We start from the raw sequence: 17,489 nt of genomic DNA on the forward strand, positions 1-17,489 counted from the left end.
AGATACTTCTAGAAGATCGGCGAAATAAAGGCGCGTGTTCGATGCTCCAGACTCATCACTACCGTTCCTGCCCTCGTAAGCGTTCGATTAGTAATCTCGTTGCTCACACAGAATTCTTGTCTCGTACTTCCTTCGAGTCACGGACAAATTGTAACGCCGCTTCTAACAGAACGTCGTTAAGAATAAAGTTGTTATTTCTCTCCAAAGTGTAAGAAAAGTTCAAGCCAACTTCCTTGTCACTCCCACACTCCACTAACGCGCACCAGACCGCGAACGCGATCCCGTGATTGCACATTCTGGTCCTTCGAGCCGGATAGGCCTCTTTGTGGCAGCCGGCACCCCTTGCAATCGTCGCGCCTGTCGCATCCCTGATGAGTCAGTGCTTCTGTGATAGAGTCAGTGAATATCCTGCGGAAGACAATGGATAAATTAATAGCGTCTCAGGTAGAGCTGTTCGGGCGTATAGCCCGATCTTACGATAACCTGAAGAAGGTCGGTGCCGCTAAGTTGTCGATCTTCTTGATCCAGTCGGCACTAGCTATCCTGGAAAAGAAGTGGGATAAGTTTGAGGAACAGCACGACATTCTAAAGACCGAGTTCCATGACAAGCTCGATGAGACAGATTACATCACCTCAGACCTCGTTAATACCGTCGAAGCTACTTTCCTCGAGCAGCAAGCGAAGTTACTGGAGATAGAGAGGAGTCTCGCTGGTCCATGGAAGGAAGATAAGCCCATCCAGGCGGAGGCCAAGTCACCGCGTAACGTCTTGCCGCGGCTCCAACTGCCGCAATTCTCCGGCAAGTTCGAAGACTGGCCTACTTTCCGAGATCTGTTTCAGTCCATCGTAGTCGAGGAGCCGTCACTATCGAGAGTACAAAAGATGCAGTATTTGAAGGTCGGCATAAAGGGCGACACCGAACAGCTGATACGGAACTTACCTTCGACGGAAGAGAACTTTGAGTGCGCCTGGGCCACCCTGACGAACCACTTCGAGAACAAAAGGTTCCTCGTGAGTGCTTACCTGCCTGCCCTCACCGCACTTCCGCGAAAGAAGGCCCCGGCCGCTGCCGGACTCCGTAAAATCTTCCACTGTGTGGTCTCCACCGTCGGAACACTCGAGAGCATTGGGCGTCCGATTTCAAAATCTACGGATCTCTTCGTCCACTTCGTGATCGAACTGCTCGATCCGAAGACCCGTCGAGATTGAGAGAAGTCGCTAGGGAGATCTGCCGAGCCCCCTTCCTATGAAGATCTGCGCGATTTCCTGGAAGAGCAGCTGATGACACAGGATGTGCTACAGAGCGTCTCTGCGGAGCAGTACGGGAAATTCGCCGAGAAATCTAGCCGGACCGCACGTGCCAGCCACGTAGGAGGTCGAGGATCGGACTCCAACCGAAGCTCCCCTCTCTGCAAAAAAGAGCATTTTTTGGCGTACTGCGACCAGTACAGGAAGAACACTGCTCAGGAGAAACGAGAGGCAGTGGGTACTCACCAGCGGTGCTGGAACTGCCTAGGTCGCCACCAGCTCAGCAATTGCACGTCAGTAAAGGTATGTGCCAAGTGCTCAAGTCGGCATCATACGACCCTGCAGTACGCTTTCACTGCCGTTGCTCAAGCGACGGCCGGGCCCAGCCAGTCATCAACCGTCCACGTCGCCAAACGCCCAAAAGTGGAGTGCGGGCCCGTGCTTCTCGCGACCGCTCGCGTTGTAGTGCAAGATCACCACGGGAATCGCCATGCCGTTCGCGCTCTAGTGGACTCTGAAACGTCCTTGATCGCGGAGTCGCTGGCGCAGCGTCTCCGCCTGCCGCGAACTCCGGCTTCAGTGGCTATATTCGGGGTCGGTGGTATTCAGACGGGTTCGTCGCGGGGACGGATCACTGTAATCCTCTCAGCGCGTTCCGGACTCTTCTCGTTATCTGTGTCAGTCTTGGTACTACCGCGGCTATCCATCTATAGTGGGGCGCCGGGAAGTGGACATCGCTCCTGGTCGCACGTAATAGGCCTCGAGCTCGCGGATCCTGAGTTCCAGCGCCAGGACCCGGTGGAGCTTCTCCTCGGAGCCGAGGCTTACGCCAGCATCGTTCAGCCAGACCTGCGCCGCGGGGGGCCGCGGGAACCTATCGCTCAACAAACCCGCCTGGGTTGGGTACTCCTGGGTGCGATGGAAGCTCACCACATCGCTGCTTCCGTATCGTCGCTCCAGTGTTCCGCCGTGCTGCAACTGACAGACCTCATGCGCCGAATCTGGGAGGCGGAGGAGCCGCCTCGCCCCGCCTTGCCTATGACTATCGACGAGCAGGCGTGCGAGGATCATTTTTCACGCTCGTACGTGAGGTTGTCCAACGGGCGCTACCAAGTGCGCCTGTCAGTCACACTAGATCTACAAGATCTCAGATCGACTCGCCTCGCCGCGTCCCGCCTGCTGGACGTCATGACGCGCCGATTCGATCGCGACAAGGACTTCGGGGAGCTGTACCGCGACTTCATGCAGGGCTACCAGGCTCTAGACCATATGTCGCCAGTAGAAGAGATGTTGCCCGCCCGGGAGCAGGACGTGCTACCTGCCCCTCCACGGAGTGATGCGGGCCTCCGACGCCGGTACGAAAATCCGGGTGGTCTTCAATGGTTCTTCGCGCACCGCCGCCGGGCACTCTCTCAACGCCGCTCTGTTCACCGGACCAAACCTGTTGCCGGCGCTAGCCGACATCCTGACCCGTTGGCGACGGTACCGCTACGTCTTCGTCGCCGACGTGGAGAAGATGTACCGCCAAATCCTCGTGCATCCAGACGATCGGGATCTGCAGCGGATTCTGTGGGAAGACAAAGGGCAAGTGTCAGAATTCCGGCTAAACACTGTCACGTATGGCCTGGCGAGTGCGCCCTACCTTGCCATACATGTTCTCCATCAGCTTGCAGCGGACGAGGAAGGTCGCTTCCCGTTAGGCGCTGTAGCGGTGCTTCAGGATACGTATATGGACGATATACTCACCGGGTCAGCCAGTTTAGAGTCGAGTCGACGGCTCCTGGGGGAAGTAGCCTCTCTCTGCGCGGCGGGTGGCTTCCCGCTGCGAAAATGGGCCGCCAATCACGAAGCCCTCCTGGAGGACATCCCGCCAGAACATCACCTGACAGGTCCTACGGGCGTCATGCTGCCAACGAACGATCCCTCAGTCTTAGGGTTGAGGTGGAACCCGGAGACCGATGAGTTTGCGCTCACTATCCGGAAGTTACTCAAGGCTTCCCCCACGAAGAGGACTGTGCTCTCCCAGACGGCCCGCCTGTTCGACCCCCTGGGATGGCTAGCACCGATTGTGGTCCGGGCGAAGCTGCTCATCCAGACGGCATGGCTCCAACAGCTCAACTGGGACACTCCGCTATTAGAGAGGAAGCATCAGCCTGGATCAACCTAAAGGAAGAGCTTCCGTTGCTGGAAGGAGTGCGCTTGCCGCGCTGGCTACGTTGCGGGACCTCGTCGACCACCCTGGAACTCCATGGCTCCTCAGATGCATCCGAGCGAGCCTACGCTGCAGTGGTGTACCTCCGGTCCACCAACGAGCAACCCAGCGTATCCTTGATCGTCGCTAAAACCAAGGTCGCCCCACTCAAGCGAGTGTCGCTTCCTCGCTTAGAGCTCTGCGCGGCGACTTTGTTAGCCAAATTGGCGGAGCACGTTTGGAGCATGCTGGACGTGAAGAAGACATCCGTCAACCTATGGACCGACTCCACTGTCACGCTTGGTTGGATCCATGGACACCCTGCAAGGTGGACAACTTACGTAGCGAACCGAGTCGCTGAAATTCAGCGGATAAACCAGGATGCGAGATGGCTTCACGTACCTGGTCGAGAGAACCCAGCCGACTGCGCCTCCCGGGGATTGTCCCCGAAGGAGCTGTTGGTACATCCTCTCTGGTGGCAAGGACCTGATTATCTCAGGCAGCCCCCTGATGCATGGCCAATGGACACCGGCCACAAAGAGGCCGAGCTTCCTGAGCAACGACCCACACGCTGTCACGTGACCGATGACCTACGGGAGCCCGAAGAGTTACGGCGATTCTCTTCCCTCCAACGCTTACTGCGGGTCTCGGCCTGGATGTGGCGCTGGCGTGATCGTCCTCGCGATGCGATAGACGGAGCACCCGCAAGAGCACCACATTCCTTCCTGGGTCCAGAGGAGCTCCAAGCCGCGACCACTCGCTGGATCAGGGTGGTGCAATCCATGAGCTTCAGCCGCGATCTGGAGGAAATCCGCTCCGGAAGGCCGGCGCTCGGTCGAAGTCCCCTCAGGAAACTGACGCCTACGCTCGATGGCGAAGAGATCCTACAGGTCAAAGGGCGACTTAAACACTCGCTACTGGATCACGACCAGCGACATCCAGTAATTCTGCCGCCGGAATCTCATCTCACCTACCTGGTGATCGGCGACTGCCACCGACGAACCATGCACGGAGGAGTTCAGACCACCCTGGTCTTTTTTTTTCCTGGCCTGCAGCGTTAATGGATCCCGAGAGGACGCCAATTGGTCCGGCGTCACATCCATCCATGTCTACCATGTGTGCGATGGCGGGCGGCAACTCCACAGCCAATGATGGGTGACCTGCCAAGGGCACGCGTCACTCCAAGCCGACTGTTCCGCCACACCGGGGTGGATTTCGCCGGCCCGATATGGCTCCGGACGACCAGAGGGCACAGGGCGTATAAGGGCTTCCTAGCCGTCTTTGTATGTTTTAGCTCCCGCGCCGTGCACCTCGAAGCGGTCAGCGACTACTCCGCCGATGCCTTCTTGGCCGCCTTCCGTCGCTTCGTGTCCCGTCGAGGCATATGCGAGGTCATCTACAGCGACTGCGGGACAAATTTCGTAGGGGCCGATGCTCGGCTCCGAGCCCTCTTCAAGGCGGCGAGCAGTGAGGTCCACGCCATAGCCGGACGGCTGGCTGACGAAGGCATCCGATGGCTGTTCAACCCGCCTGCTGCTTCTCATTTTGGCGGGCTCTGGGAGGCGGCTGTAAGAGCCGTCAAACATCACCTACGGCGAGTCATAGGGGAGACCAGACTTACTTTCGAGGAGATGGCAACCTTTCTCGCAGAGGTCGAAGCTTGCCTCAACTCGAGGCCACTGCAGGCGATGTCTGACGATCCGGAGGACCTCAGCTGCTTGACTCCCGGCCACTTCCTGGTCGGGGGCCCGCTCAGCACGATCCCGGAACCGTCGCTCATGGACGTGCCGACCAACAGACTGAGCCACTGGCGCCTGCTGCAGCAGATGCGAGACAATCTGTGGCAGCGCTGGGCCCGTGAATATCTACAGGGTCTAACCCCGCGTCCGAAGTGGTGGGCCACCTGCGACAACCTGAAGGAAGGTCAGATGTGCTTCCTGAAAAACGAGGCCACTCCCGCGTGTCGCTGGCCGCTTGCACGCGTAAAACGCCTACACCCGGGAGAGGACGGTCGAGTCCGCGTGGTGGATATCCGAACCGCCGGTGGAGAGCTCAGGCACCCGGTCGTCAAAATCGTTCCGCTACCGTCGGTGAACGCCGCGAACCCGAATTCGCCGTCTTAGACTATCGGGACCTGCGTTTAGAATAAACTGTACATAGAGTGTATATATTTGTATAATTTTCGTTTGCAGTAGATTAGGCCCTCAGTACTTACAGTAATTGAAAGGTTCGAGTGTCGTCCTTGTTACCGGCACTTTACACTCTCCGCGATGATCTCGCATTGACGTGCGAGGTTAGTTTAGCCCAGTCAACAAACTGGCCGAATAGTGACAGCTGAGAGTGGCAGCTGTCGCCTGCGCGCCATATCGATCAGATAGCTCGATATCGATCACGGCGCCGTGTCGCCAGAATCACCGCCGTGAAAAACCTTAGTGGAGATCGTCGACTTTGACGAGGCGGGCGGGATGTTGCGTATTAACATCGAAGCGGAACGCTTGTGTGTATGTATGTATGAGAGGGTGTGCGCGCTTACAAATTGTGCCGAGATTCTCTTATCATATATCGCGTTTAAATAGCGCGCGCGAGAGCCGCGCTACTCGGCTGGCGCGCAAATCGCGACCGTCCACGTTCTCTCGATCGCGCGCTTTGGCGAGAGGCGCGCTCGACACAATAGACTCGAACGGTCGCCGCGTTCGAACGCCCGCGCACAAAAACACTTTTCGAAAACACTGTTGCCCTCCGTCTCAAAATTGTCACCGCCTTTGTCTTGAAGCTAACATCGTCTTGTTATGTCGCTCGTAGATACTTCTAGAACAGTGCTGGGATTTACTTGCCATTTACGGCGAGATTTCGAGACGCACGCTTCTTGCCCCCCCCTCCTCGCTCGCGCCATAACAACGCAGCGCCGGCCGCTCGTAACTAAGGAGCGCGGCACATGGTCTCAGGAACGTGCGTATCAAACGTAATAGCACAATTAGCATTCTAATAGCAAAAGTTATTATTAAAATTTTCTATTCAATCTTTTATTTTGTATTAATAATACAAATAGTTATTATTCTATTATTAATCACGTATATGTGTTCTTTTGCTATTAGAATGCTAATTGTGCTATTACGTTTGATACGCACGTTCCTGAGACTATGTGCCGCGCTCCTTAGTTACGAGCGGCCGGCGCTGCGTTGTTATGGCGCGAGCGAGGAGTGGGGGGCAAGAGGCGTGCGTCTCGAAATCTCGCCGTAAATGGCAAGTAAATCCCAGCACTGTTCTAGAAGATCGGCGAAATAAAGGCGCGTGTTCGATGCTCCAGACTCATCAATACCGTTCCTGCCCTCGTAAGCGTTCGATTAGTAATCTCGTTGCTCACACAGAATTCTTGTCTCGTACTTCCTTCGAGTCACGGACAAATTGTAACGCCGCTTCTAACAGAACGTCGTTAAGAATAAAGTTGTCATTTCTCTCCAAAGTGTAAGAAAAGTTCAAGCCAACTTCCTTGTCACTCCCACACTCAACTAACGCGCACCAGACCGCGAACGCGATCCCGTGATTGCACATTATATATCTTGGTTTCGCCTTTCAAATGTTTAACCTTTATTAGAGAGACAGTAGCACCAGAATTGTAGAGCATGTTAATCTTGCCGTTCTTTACTTCGCGTATAGGTAGAGTTATCAAATTCAGGCTCGCTGCTCCACGAGACGTCTGTCGCACGTGTATCACCTGATATTCTATCGCGCGTGTCTTTTTATTATTTCCTTCTTGCCGTTCTTCCTCGTCACTACTATGCTCGGAATCGGTATCTCTTTTTCGCGGTTGCGGTTTTTTATGATTTTCAATTTTATTAATGCTTCGCGGGTCTTTATTATCAGTTCTCTTATCGGTCCGATGTATTTGTCTTCGGTTTTCCATTTAAGGTCCAACATTCGTCGCGATTGTGTCCGCGTTTTTTACAATAATTGCAGAATTTCTCTATGGTATTTGCGCGAGGGGGCTTGTCCGATTTGAATAACGCGTATGTACTGTTGCGTCCATAATGCCCCGATTTTCCGCATTTATAACATTGTGTGCGTAGAGTGTGAGTTTGTTGCGAATAACTTGATTCGGCTTTATTTTTGTCTTCAGACCGAGGATTTTCGAGAAGTTTTTTTCTTTTTCGCCCGCGCCGGTTATCGCTTCCTGCAGGGTAGTGTATCGTTGCGCTCGAACGAGAATTTTGAGGTCGTTTCGTAGCCAGATTTGAAAATTAATTAATCCTTGTTTTTTGATTGTTTGGTGAATAGCGCGTTTAAACATAGGGGGGGGGGTGGTTTTCCCCCTCAATCATTAAGTTGTGTAATTTCATGGCTAGTAGGTCGACGCGTTGGCCGAAATCATGCGCGTTTTCGTTTGTTTTTTGTTTTAACGAGTTGAATTCTAATTGTAGATGCGTCGTGCTCTGTTTCGTCTGATAACAGGCTTCTAATTGTTGTTTGAGTTCTTCGTAAGTTTGAATATCATGCGTTTCGAAATCTTGCATGGCCTTTCCGTCTAATTTTGTGTATAGTATTGCTTGAATTAATGACTCTTCATCCGCGGGATTGATGTTTTGCATGGCATAAGTGCACGCGTTAAAAAACTTTTGGAGTTTTTGTTGCGAAGTTCCGTCGAAGTCTGGGATCATTGTCCTTGCTTCTTTTAAGGTTAAATATTGCAAAGAGGTGCTACGTCGGTTTCTAATATCATTTTCGGATCTTCCGTATGTGTACGTTGCGTTGGGGTCGTCGTTGTATGTTTTGATGCGATCCGTGTATCGGTTGCCCTCGGGGCGGTACCCGTTTCGCGTCTGTCGTACTTCTCTCGTATTTGCAGGGCGATCGTGTATTTGGTCGCGCAAGGAATCTAATTTGGTTCTCATTTCCCGAAATCCTTTCACGAGTTCAGTGAGTAGGGCGTTATTCGGGTCGGATACTGGATGTCCGGCATCTGCATAACACGCGGCGGCATTACCGTCGATTATTGATCGTAAGCGTTCGATTTCTCTGTCGACATCTTCAGGGGGGGCATTCCGCGTCGGAGGGTTTCGTTTCATGTCGTCCTCGCTTTGCGTGCCTAAGACGCTATCGTCGACTGATACGGGAGAATAGTTTCTCCTAACCGAAATTCGCTCGGAAGACGCGCGATCCGAGGGACGTCTTCTTTCGTCTATATTAGAAGGACGTGCGTTTTCCTCGATCGGTTCGGCTTCTGATTCTGGCGAGCTAGCGCCTGAGTAATGTTTATCTAAATTTGCGCGTACATTATCGCGAATGTCGTGTACCGCTTCCTCGGCTACTTGTACGGGCGTTACGAAACCAAGTCTACGATTAAGTCGAGCTGGTCCGCTCCAGAATCGTGGTTTAAATGAGACGCGTTTTTTCGATCGTTCCGACATTGAATAACTTCGGGCTTATTTCTCGACGCTAGAGAGGTTGATTGCTTTTTACAAGAGTATTTTATAATAGTTAGTTTCGCGCTTACTGTCAGTTCGTGCCTTTAGTACGCTTTCGTCAAAGCTATCAAAGGGGAACTCGCGTTTAACGGTGACATTCGCGGATAATTCAACTTCGTTTTCTTTTGAATATTCGCTCTCTAATTTTCCACGAACTCGCTCGAGATTTTCCAAAGTTATTGGTAACACTCGAATCGCTCGCTTCGCGGGATCGCTATGTAACCACGACTTGTTTAATATCGGTTGTCGAGGGGTTTCGTATCCTTCCGACTTTCACGCAGAAATATTATAAGGACTTACAGTATTACGGCTCGCATCTTTACGCTCTATATCGCTTGGTACGGCTCGGCTGCTGCTGATGCAACTCGATCGCTCGTGGGCTGATAACAGCTGGCGGCTCGGTGCTTGTGCTCGATACGGCAGGTCGTCGCCCGGTGATGACGCGTTGTCCGTGAAATTGTCGCAGGTCGGCGTTGTCCTTGGGACGTTGGCGATCCTACTCGACTCTCAGCTGCTTGCTTATCGCTCTTCGTACTGCTTGCGTTGTCCGTCCTTCTCTCTCACTGCACCGTGGCTTCTGCTTATTTCCATCAGCTGTTTTTCTAACTGACGTGCCTGCTTCCACACGTTGTGTAGGTTTGTATGTGTGTATTGCGGGTCTTAATTTTTAATATACTGCTTTCTGTGTCGTCCGTCGATTATTTCGACATGCCTAATTTTTCTAATACGGTTGTATTGTTTTCAGGTCTTCAGGTTCCTGCTGGTCCTGGCGGTCCGTCAGCGCAATCCCACCGCTGCCACCAATTTTGTTGTGTGCCGCGTAACGGCACTGGGGTTGCGCCGAGTTTAAGGATAGGGATCCTCGGGTCGTGCAGGACTTCGTAGGAAGTTAGGAGTGTTGTACTCTTCTCGTTCTTTTAAAATACACTTTTATTTGAGTTGAACAGGTTTACACTTTATTGGTTCTTCTTTCCAGTTAAATAGATATATAATAATCGGTGATTAATTAACAAGCGTAGGTCTTTCCTAGCGTTTCTTTGTCTTAGTCTTTTAGATTCCTGTTAGCAACTGCCCTCGCGGGCTGACTCTCGGTCTTATATATTCTTTGTTTCTTGGATTTCTTTTGGGAGAGGCCCTTGGAAACAGGTCTCTGATTGTTTAATAGTATTCACGCGTTTTTAGTCTAAGTGCAAGCGAAGCAGGTCGAAGTCGCAGGTCTTTGCATCTCGCGATTTCCGGTGCTTCGCGCGTGTCTCGCTGCGTTAGCGTTTTCGCGCGACGAGCGTTTGGCGAGAGCGCTCTTTTATAAGTAAAAATATTTTATAATGCTTTATAATAAATTCTTAGTTCTAATACTATTTCAATATTGGTTATAGGGCTATAACAATATAGAATTGCTTTATCACCCCAGAGTCATTACGGTAGATGTATTAACCTGCAGAATCGAAATCAAATATGTTATAAATGACTCTGATTATAAAAATATTAATACATTAAGAAACAAGCGACATTACGCGCCTATAAATATATCTTCCTGCGCATATATACACTGTTGTGTGCCTCGGGTAAGGCACAGGGGTCGCGTCGAATTTGGGATTGGGATCTCTGAATGTCAGGGTTGTCCGGTCCGGGATCTTATATTTTATAAATAAACTGTAGATTTTCATAAAAATATACTTGATTTTTATTTAACTGTTTACACTTTTATTTAACTCTTATCTCAGTTAGAGTACTCGCGCTCGTGTCCTTGAATGGTTTAGGATTACAGTCGTTCCGTGACGTTCGTATAGCTTAGAACGTTCGGCGAGTCGCGTATGTTATAATCTTAGCGACGGCGTTACACTTAATTCGGTTCTTAATTTGCGACTGCCGCGAGCGCGTCTATTGTTCGGTTTTATAGCCGGATTTTGGAGTCTTTTGATCGGAGGGGGTGCCTGGTAACAGGCCCTCTTGGTCAAAATCCCGGGTGCAAGCGAAGGAAATTCGAAGTCTCCTTCGCTTCGCTTGCATTTTTGCAATTTTTAGATTTCGCGCGTGACTCGCTGCGTATGCGGTTTTTTTGTAGCCAACGCGTTGTCAAGCGGATGTAATTTAAGTAGTTATAGCTATTGAGGGCTATAACACCCCTCCCCCGTTGGAAAAGAAAAACGGAGGTACGTAGTTTTTCGCTTAATAATATAATATACAATATATTTTCCCGTGTACAATATAATTATAATCGTTTCTTAATTCTAGAAACGCGTGCTTTGGCTTCTTTTCAATATGGATCTTGGTACTCTCCACTCATCGAAGACGATAGATGGTCGTTTCCCGATTTTATTTTCTTGTTTGTTCTTACTTTTAACAATAATCCATATTAAAAATGCTGTTATTAACACTATGATTATTCCACTAGACGCCGTAGGATAAATAAATTGTTTTTGTGTATAAAAGTTTTGTTCATTGTTTTGTAGATCGTTGTCTATACTTTCTAATTTGGCCTTGAGTTTTATTAATTCTGCATGGTGTTGTAGTGTACTTTCTAATTTCATGTTCGTATATTGTCACGTTATTGTCCTGTGGTAACGTTATATTAATTTCGGGTAATATAGGTTTTTATTTTTATTCCATAGTTTGCTTCTTTTGTCTGTTTCGTCATGTCTGTCGTTGTTAGTTTGCATTCCCCTCTTAGAGTAATTTTACCCGTACTTTTTATTATTTCTCTTTCTTCGGATTGTTCGTTGCATTGTATAGTGATTGTTCGTTCCGCGGCGGTAAAGTATAACCAAGTCTGGGATTGCTGTAATGTGATCCATATCATATGGGTTGAAGCGTAATGTCTTATATTACAAAAGTGCTGATATTTCGGTTGTTGTGTATATATTTGTACTTCGCATGGTGCATTCGAGTTTATTCGATATACTGGCGTACTTCGTTCGCATATATAATGTGAATTTATTTTATTACATTTTTGTAAGTCGTTTTCTGTTACGGCTAAATACGTTAATTTTTCCTTATCTATCGCGATTATCTTATTATTAATTTCTATATGACTAAATACATTTTTATATGAAGGTGTGGGGAATTCAATCGTTTTTATTATATCACATGTAGGTTGCGTAATTATAGGAAAGCTTAAAATAGTCTATACATTTGTTTTATCGCAGTATGCGGTTATTGCTATATTTTCCTCTATTTCTAACCAATCTTCCCTGTGAATTCTAAACGGAAAATATTCTCCTTGCGATAGCTGAGTTGATGCTTCTTTTAAATAAGTAATGATACTATCGATTGGCATTAATTTTGGATGTAACATCTCTTTACGTAAATACGTGAGATATTCTATTATATTTTCTATGTCTCGTATTAGGTCTGTCATAATTGCTATAATGGTTATAAAATGTTCTATGATTTCCTCGTGATTTATATATTCAGTTACGCGTTTTTGTAATAATTTTTCGTTTCGGTCAATTATATCTTCTAATTTATCGAGATGAGCTACCCTGTCATTTAATACTCTTATTTGATTTCATACTGCGTGTTGAGTGATTTGCTGTTGTGTTTGAAGTATGTATAGCTGTTCGTTAATATGGTATTCGTCGTTCGCGTCCATTGTTCCGAATAATGTTTTTGCTATTGTGCCTATTCCGTCTATCAGTCCTCTGCGTCTGTTAGTTGGCGTTTTATATATGGTATTTATTTGCATCATAATATTTTGTAAGTACGTCAATTCTCTTTTTATAATATTATTTAAATGGATGCAAGTTTCTTTATGATATTCAGTTTGAAATTCCATTGTGTCGCATGTTTTTGTTTGTTGTAAATAATTCTTTACTTGTTCCTGTCTGCGGTTTATTGTTGTTAAGTCCAATTTTATTACTAACTTCCATTTTTTCGTGGAGTGATGTAACTGACCTATTTTTTCAAAATACACTCCTGGGTTGCTGATGCATTTTTCGATTTCATAGTCCTGCTTTTGTTCTGGCTGTCTTATTAACGCTGCGTTGGCACTGAATATGAGCATCCTGTAATGATATAATTCTTCTTATTCTATCTTTATATGGGATCCTATTACAGGTTTTAAGTGGGGCGTTTTCAACTTCTTTTCGCCTCATGGGATATTACTGCGAAAATTTTTCTTAGTCTTGTCTTGACTATTCATCGCATCATGTGCTCTTTTTATTCATGTTGTGAGTGCGACGTATCTCTCTGTGAGGGACAGTGTACTCCCCTTTGTGAGTCCTGTTATCGCCAGCTTGTGGTGGGGCTTGAGTTGCCATACGACCCTATGTTACGGGCCTGCGAAGCGGTGTATCGATGTTCCGATACACCGTATTCGTTACGTGTGACCTTTGACGTTACCACTGGTGAACGTGTGGTTCAGGAACTTGTGCCTGTGCCCGGGGAGAGGGTGGCCGATGTTCCTCTTCGGTGCGCCTTACAGGCTGTTGAGGAAGGTCGGTCCTTCCCTTATCACGGAGGTATGCCGTCATCGTTGCTCCCCTATGAAGGATTGTCTCCGGTTGTGCCGGAGGATGCTTGGTCCATGGTCTACTGCGGGTATTGTTTCTTCCGCCAATACTGATTGTAAGGAGGAACTAGCGGATGTCAAGGACGAACCAGCGGTTGGATATGTTTAAATTTATTTTCTTAATTTTCTATACGGTTTCTGTACGGTTTCAACTTGTTTGCATGTATTCGTATCGTCCGTCTTCCCCTTTTTATGGTATAGTTGACGGAGTTCTTTTCGATTACCGTGTACGGTCCCGTCCATAGCGCGTCAAGTTTCTTTGATCGTCCGCGTCGTAGCGTTTCATCGTGCATTAGCACTTTTTCGCCAACTTTGAATTTTGTCTCTTTCGTGTCTTTATCGTAATATTTTTTCGCTTTAATTTTTTCTTCCTTTATGCGGTCCTTCGCGATCTGCTGGGTGGCCCTTAATCTTTCCCTGAGTTCTTGAGCGTAATCGTCGTAACTGTATGTTGTTCTCGGTGGTTTTGTCAATGCCGTCGGTAGGTTGGCTCTATATCCGTAGATTAGCTCAAAGGGTGTGTATCCCGTTGCTGTGTGCGGGGTTGTGTTGTACGTAAACATTGCGTACGGCGTCCATTTGTCCCAGTCAATTTGATCGGCGTTAATATAATGACGAAGATATTCGGCTAGCGTCCTGTGTGATCGCTTGAACGCTCCGTTTGTTTCCGGATGATACGCGGTTGTTTGTAATTTTTCGATTTTTAATAGTTTACATATATTTTTAAATATTTCGCTGAGAAAGTTCGTCCCTTGGTCTGTTCAAATTCTATCCGGAATTCCGTGTTCGCAAATTATTTTGATTACGAATTCTTTTGCGATTGTTCCGGCTTCTTGATTCGGTATCGGGATTGCTTTACTGAACTTTGTTAAACTGTCTTGAAAGGTCAGCAAATATTTATTTCCATTTGTAGTTACCGTTAATGGCCCTACAATATCTAACGCGCATTTTTCAAACGGTTGATTAGGCGTATCCGTAATTATTAGCGATACTTTATTTTTTTGCGATAATTTATTTTTTTGACAAGATTCGCATCTTGTGATATATTGTTCAACATCTTTTGTTAAACCCGGCCAATTGTGGTTTAGGCAAATTCATTTAATTGTTCTTTCGATTCCTTGTCCTCCAATGGGTGCGTTGTGATATTCGTAAAGTATTTGCCGTTTTTCTTCTTCAGTGTATAATTTTTCGTTATCGAAATCGTCTTTTTATTCTTCCTTTTCTAACTTGTGAATCTCTTCTTCCCGTTCTTCTTGGTTGGCGTCTCTTGTTACACTTCGACTTAGCGCGTCGGCGTTCGCGTTCGCTCGTCCGGCCTTGTGTATGATTTCATAATCATATTCTTCTAATTTCAATCTTCAGCGGATTAATCTTGATCCGGGATCGTTTACGTTGAAAAGCCATACCAAGGGTTTGTGATCCGTAATGATTTTAAATTTCGTTCCATAGACATATGGTCTAAAATGTTTCACGGCCCATACGATCGCTAGTAATTCTTTTTCTGTTGTGTTGTAATTTTGCTCCGCGCGAGATAATACTCTGCTTGCGTCAGCGATGGGTCGGTCGTTGCCTATCGGTCCCTGTGACAGCACAGCTCCGATTGCATAGTCGGAAGCATCTGTGGTCACATTAAATTCTTGACTGAAATCTGGATATTGTAGCACTGGTGCTGTCATTAGTTTATTATATCGAATGCTATTTGTTGTTCGCTATTCCACGCGAATGTTTCACTTTTCTTCGTTAATTTTGTTAGAGGTTTCGCGGTTCTTGAAAAATCTTGTATAAACTTGCGATAATATCCGGCTAGTCCGATGAATGACTGGATGTCTTTTACTTTTCTCGGTGTCGGAAAGTCTTTTATCGCTGTTAATTTTGATGGATCCGGTAATATTCCATTTTCGGAGATAATATGTCCCAGATATATTACCTCCTTCCACAGAAATTCACATTTATTCGGTTGTAGCTTCAGGTTGTGTCCTCGTAGTCTCTGCAGGACTTCTACGAGTCTTCGGTTATGATTCTCCAGGCGAGATCCGTAGATAACGATATCATCTAAATAGACTAGACATCTGAGCCCTTGTATTCCAGTAAGTACTGAATTCATCAGGCGTTGGAAAGTTGCTGGCGCATTCTTCAGTCCAAACGGCATTCGGTTAAATTCGTAATGTCCGTAAAGGGTTGAGAAGGCTGTCTTGCTTTTATCCTGTTCCGCCATTGGTATCTGGTGATATCCTGATGCCAGATCCAAGGTGGTAAAATATTTGGCGTTTCCCAGCTGATCTAATATATCTGTGATATTTAGCAGCAGGAATGAGTCGCTATCGTTAAATTATTTAACCGCCTGAAATCTACAACTATCCTTAATTTCGGTTTTCCGGATATATCTGCTTTTTTCGGTACTACTAGTAATGGCGCGTTCCATTGACTAATGCTTGTCCGAATAATACCGGCCTCTAACATTTCTTGCACTTGTTTGTTTACTTCTGCCTTGTGTTTCTCCGGCAGACGATACGGTCGTACATTGACCAATGTTGTGTCAGCGCACGTGGCTATCTCGTGTTTCACTGTCGCGGTGCAGCTCAGTGACTCTCCGCCCAAAAGAAATAAGTCGCTATATTCTTCGCTATCCTATGTATTGCCTGTCGACCTTCTGAGTTGAGGTGCTCTGTCCTTAGTAATTGTCATATTTCTCTGTTCCTTTCGGACGAATATTTCGGAGTTTCTGTTCCTATACCATTTATTTCGTGCGTTGGTGTTATGTTTATGTCGTCTATTGTTACCAATGGTGTTCTGATTTCGACGATCTCGTCGGTGGTATTGATGACGCTAATCGGACATTCGAAATTTTCCGGTTCGACTAAGCATCGCCCTATATAGACTCTAGGTGTGATTTCCTCGGCTCTTACGATTTCTATGCTATTTAGATTTGTAGCGGCCCGTACTATCGTTTCGTTGCGCGGTTGTAACGTGTGAGTTCCCATTTCTTAAAATCGCAGTTGGCTTCATGCTTCCGCAAAAAATCTATCCCGAGGATTCCTTCATATTCCATGGGAAAATCGTTTTTGACGACGTAAATTGTATGTTTTATTTTCCTCTTGATTGTTGCATGTATTTTTCCTACTGTCTGCGCTTTATGTCCTGTTATGCTAATGAGTGTAATTTTTTCTCTATATATTAGTGTATCGTCTTTTAAAGGTCGGCAGGCGACCCAGGCAAACTCCGAATTTATGTTGGAGACCTCACGCGGTGATAACGTGAAGTGTTGCCAACGCTAAGAAACTAACTCTCAGGTTTTATGTAATGGTGTATGTCTGTACACGTACACACACCATTGCATTGCTCACGCGGACGCACGGTAAAGAGACAAGGATCGATAATCACGTTATCCTTGTGCCCTCTACCGTGCTAATCACGTGACATGCTACACGCGAGATACGTGAAAATGCTTTCTGGCCTTCTGTAGCAGAAGGCAGTAACGTAGCAAGACTAATAAGCACTCGTTTGTTGTTAATTTTATATATGCTTATGCATATATGTGCATCAAAAATTTATGTTTCCAAATTGTACAATGATATATAATAATAATAAAATAATAATTCGTAGCGTTAACTAATACACAGCATGTAAGACGCGGGCGCTTATTAGGCTTGGCAATTTATTGCTTTTTCACTTATACTTTTCATCGATATTTTTTTATGTATCGTCAGCGCGATAGAGAGATAATAGGAAAATCTTGTTTCATTATCCTGTAGCAATTATAGATTGGCGAATATGTTGAATCTTTATTTCTTTTAGATTATTGATGTTATTGTATAATCTCTACTCCATAAATACTTATAACGTGAAAGAACTTTTAGGAGTAACGTATGATGGCTCAATGAAAGAATAATTTTCAGCCTGTCACCCAGAAAACTTGAGTTCAAATTTATCAATATCAATTTTTTATAATACATTGGCATATACAAAAATTATTAAAAAATATATTTTGTAAAGGCGACAAACTTAAAAATTTTTAAATATTGAAAATATTATCATTTTTCAACTACACACATCCCAAGTATTATAGCACAAGAATGTA

At 46.7% G+C, this 17,489-nt stretch overlaps 3 protein-coding genes across 3 annotated transcripts; all 3 read left to right on the top strand.

Annotated features, from left to right (window-relative positions):
• The first annotated feature begins 420 nt into the window (after positions 1–420).
• LOC145947563 (uncharacterized) lies at positions 421–1,209 on the top strand. Its single transcript, XM_083057358.1, has one exon. It carries the CDS (start codon positions 421–423, stop codon positions 1,207–1,209), a length of 789 nt encoding a protein of 262 aa, XP_082913484.1.
• Positions 1,210–1,281: 72 nt separating this feature from the next.
• Positions 1,282–4,500, top strand: LOC145947564 (uncharacterized). The gene is made up of 3 exons (XM_083057359.1): positions 1,282–2,832; positions 2,915–3,137; positions 3,233–4,500. Exons 1-3 carry the CDS (start codon positions 1,282–1,284, stop codon positions 4,498–4,500), a joined length of 3,042 nt encoding a protein of 1,013 aa, XP_082913485.1.
• A 90-nt stretch (positions 4,501–4,590) lies between these two features.
• On the top strand, positions 4,591–5,562 carry LOC145947565 (uncharacterized). The gene has a single exon (XM_083057360.1). The coding sequence runs from the start codon at positions 4,591–4,593 to the stop codon at positions 5,560–5,562; it is 972 nt and encodes a 323-aa protein (XP_082913486.1).
• Positions 5,563–17,489: the final 11,927 nt, after the last annotated feature.

This window comes from Prenolepis imparis, unplaced genomic scaffold (genome assembly GCF_030444845.1).
Source record: "Prenolepis imparis isolate NDT839.2.m4 unplaced genomic scaffold, iyPreImpa1.0 SCAF_100, whole genome shotgun sequence".
Taxonomy (NCBI): Eukaryota; Metazoa; Arthropoda; class Insecta; order Hymenoptera; family Formicidae; genus Prenolepis; species Prenolepis imparis.